Here is a 1918-nt window from a genome sequence, read left to right as displayed (position 1 = left end):
GGTCGCGCCCGGCAGCCATCATCGCGTCTGCTTCTCGCTTTTCGAAACTCCCTCTGTTCCTCGCCCCCTCCTCCCACAGTCCCGGGAACTCCGGATTCCTCCCCTCCCACCTGAGAGCAGCTGTGAACTTGATATCACTGAACATCCGGGAACTCAGGATTTCACCTTACCCCTCAAGGAACTATCAAAACCTTTTTCCTGACCTAATGGCGGAAGTCCCGCCCAGGCCGGGTGAAACTTCCGGCTCCAACGGCTTGGGGCTTGTGCTGACCGAGCGGAGCCAGCAGCGCCAGGATGGTGCTGCTGGAGAGTGAACAGTTCCTGACGGAGCTGACTAGGCTCTTCCAGAAGTGCCGGTTGTCGGGCAGCGTGTTCATCACCCTGAAGAAGTATGATGGCCGAACTAAACCCATTCCAAGGAAGGGTACTGTGGAGGGCTTTGAGCCCTCAGACAACAAATGTCTGTTAAGAGCTACTGATGGGAAAAAGAAGATCAGCACTGTGGTGAGCTCCAAAGAAGTGAATAAGTTTCAGATGGCTTATTCAAACCTATTGCGAGCTAACATGGATGGGCTGAAGAAGAGGGACAAAAAGAGCAAGAGTAAGAAGAGCAAAGCAGCACAGTGAAGGGCACCAGCTTTCCCGCTTTCACCAACTAACCACTGAATTGCTATTTTTCCTTTGGTTTTTATTTTTGGCCACAAAGCTGAGTTTCTGACTCCCTTTAATGACTGTTTTCATGTGAGATTAGGGTCATTTTTGGATGAAGGGCTGCAGTGTTTACAGGGTAGTTACAAGAAGCCAGTTTATCTTAGATCTGGCTAAGTGGTTTGTGTTGGACAGTTGTATATTCCTGGATAATAGTTTACAGACTCTCTAGCCATCTGTGAAGAGCAGTGTATTATTTAACCTGTATTTATCAGCACTGACCAACTTTGATCCTTTTTCCTGCCCCATAAAAAGTTTCTGGCCACAGCTCCTCGTTCTGGAATGATGTGATATGAATAGGCTTGAGGCCCTGTCTTGTGGTTTACTGGAACTGAAATCTGACAATTTTATTAAAAGTTGCGTTATTTCAAAAAAAAAAAAAAAAAAAACCTTTTTCCTGAGCAATGTGACTTCTAAATCTGGCAATTTCAGTTGATTTGCTTTTTCTTTTTTGCTTATCTATATTTTCCAACCCCTGCCACCACTGGAAAGACATTCTTAATGAAAGAAAACAGTAGGTCGGAGGGGGGCAGGGGTGTTGGTGTGGAATAGATAACATTTTCGAATTCTTATAAAATAAAACCAAATGAATGAAGTGTCAAATTTAGTTGTATATACTTTATGACTCTATATTTAGTTGTATATACTATATGACTCTATGTTTATAGAGCTTCCCTGGCGGCTTGGACGGTAAAGAATCTACCTGCAATGCCGTGGAGACCCAGATTCGATCCCTGGGTCAGGAAGATCCCCTGGAGAAGGGAATGGCAATGCACGCCAGTATTTTTGCCTGGAAAATCCCACGGACGGAGGAGCCTAGCAGGCTACGGTCCATAGGGTTGCGAAGAGTCGGACATGACTGAGCGACTAACACTTTCCACTTTCCACATTCCACACACTATATGACTCTATGTTTAAATTGAAAAATAAAACCCTAGTGGGCACAAGTGACAGCAGTAAGTACAAATGACTAGAAAGAAGCGCATCAGTAAGGTGTTTGGTTTAGGAACTCAAACAGGAAGTGACTTTGTTTTTCTCTGTGGCCGCTTTACCTTGTTTTTAAAAACTAACACTGTGTACCTACCCTGGCCTGGAGTGTGGAAGCAAGACCTTTGGTAAGGATGGATGTCAGTGCCATAGTTAGGTTACATGATATAGCAAAAGGGAAGGGGTTTTTACCAATATGAGATAAAAACTAACACTGTGTACC

General features: G+C 44.7%; 1 protein-coding gene across 1 annotated transcript; it reads left to right on the top strand.

The window, feature by feature from the left end:
* The first annotated feature begins 220 nt into the window (after positions 1-220).
* Positions 221-877, top strand: LOC139035525 (signal recognition particle 14 kDa protein). Its single transcript, XM_070468537.1, has one exon. The coding sequence runs from the start codon at positions 295-297 to the stop codon at positions 625-627; it is 333 nt and encodes a 110-aa protein (XP_070324638.1). The 5' UTR covers positions 221-294; the 3' UTR covers positions 628-877.
* Positions 878-1918: the final 1041 nt, after the last annotated feature.

Source organism: Odocoileus virginianus, chromosome 6 (assembly GCF_023699985.2).
Source record: "Odocoileus virginianus isolate 20LAN1187 ecotype Illinois chromosome 6, Ovbor_1.2, whole genome shotgun sequence".
NCBI lineage: Eukaryota > Metazoa > Chordata > Mammalia > Artiodactyla > Cervidae > Odocoileus > Odocoileus virginianus.
The sequence above is the reverse complement of the archived record's forward strand: the minus strand, read 5'-3'. Positions and strand labels throughout refer to the sequence as shown.

Bases quoted from the DNA above. Each gene is read 5' to 3' on its own strand.
- LOC139035525 (XM_070468537.1), top strand. From the start codon at position 295: ATGGTGCTGCTGGAGAGTGAACAGTTCCTGACGGAGCTGACTAGGCTC.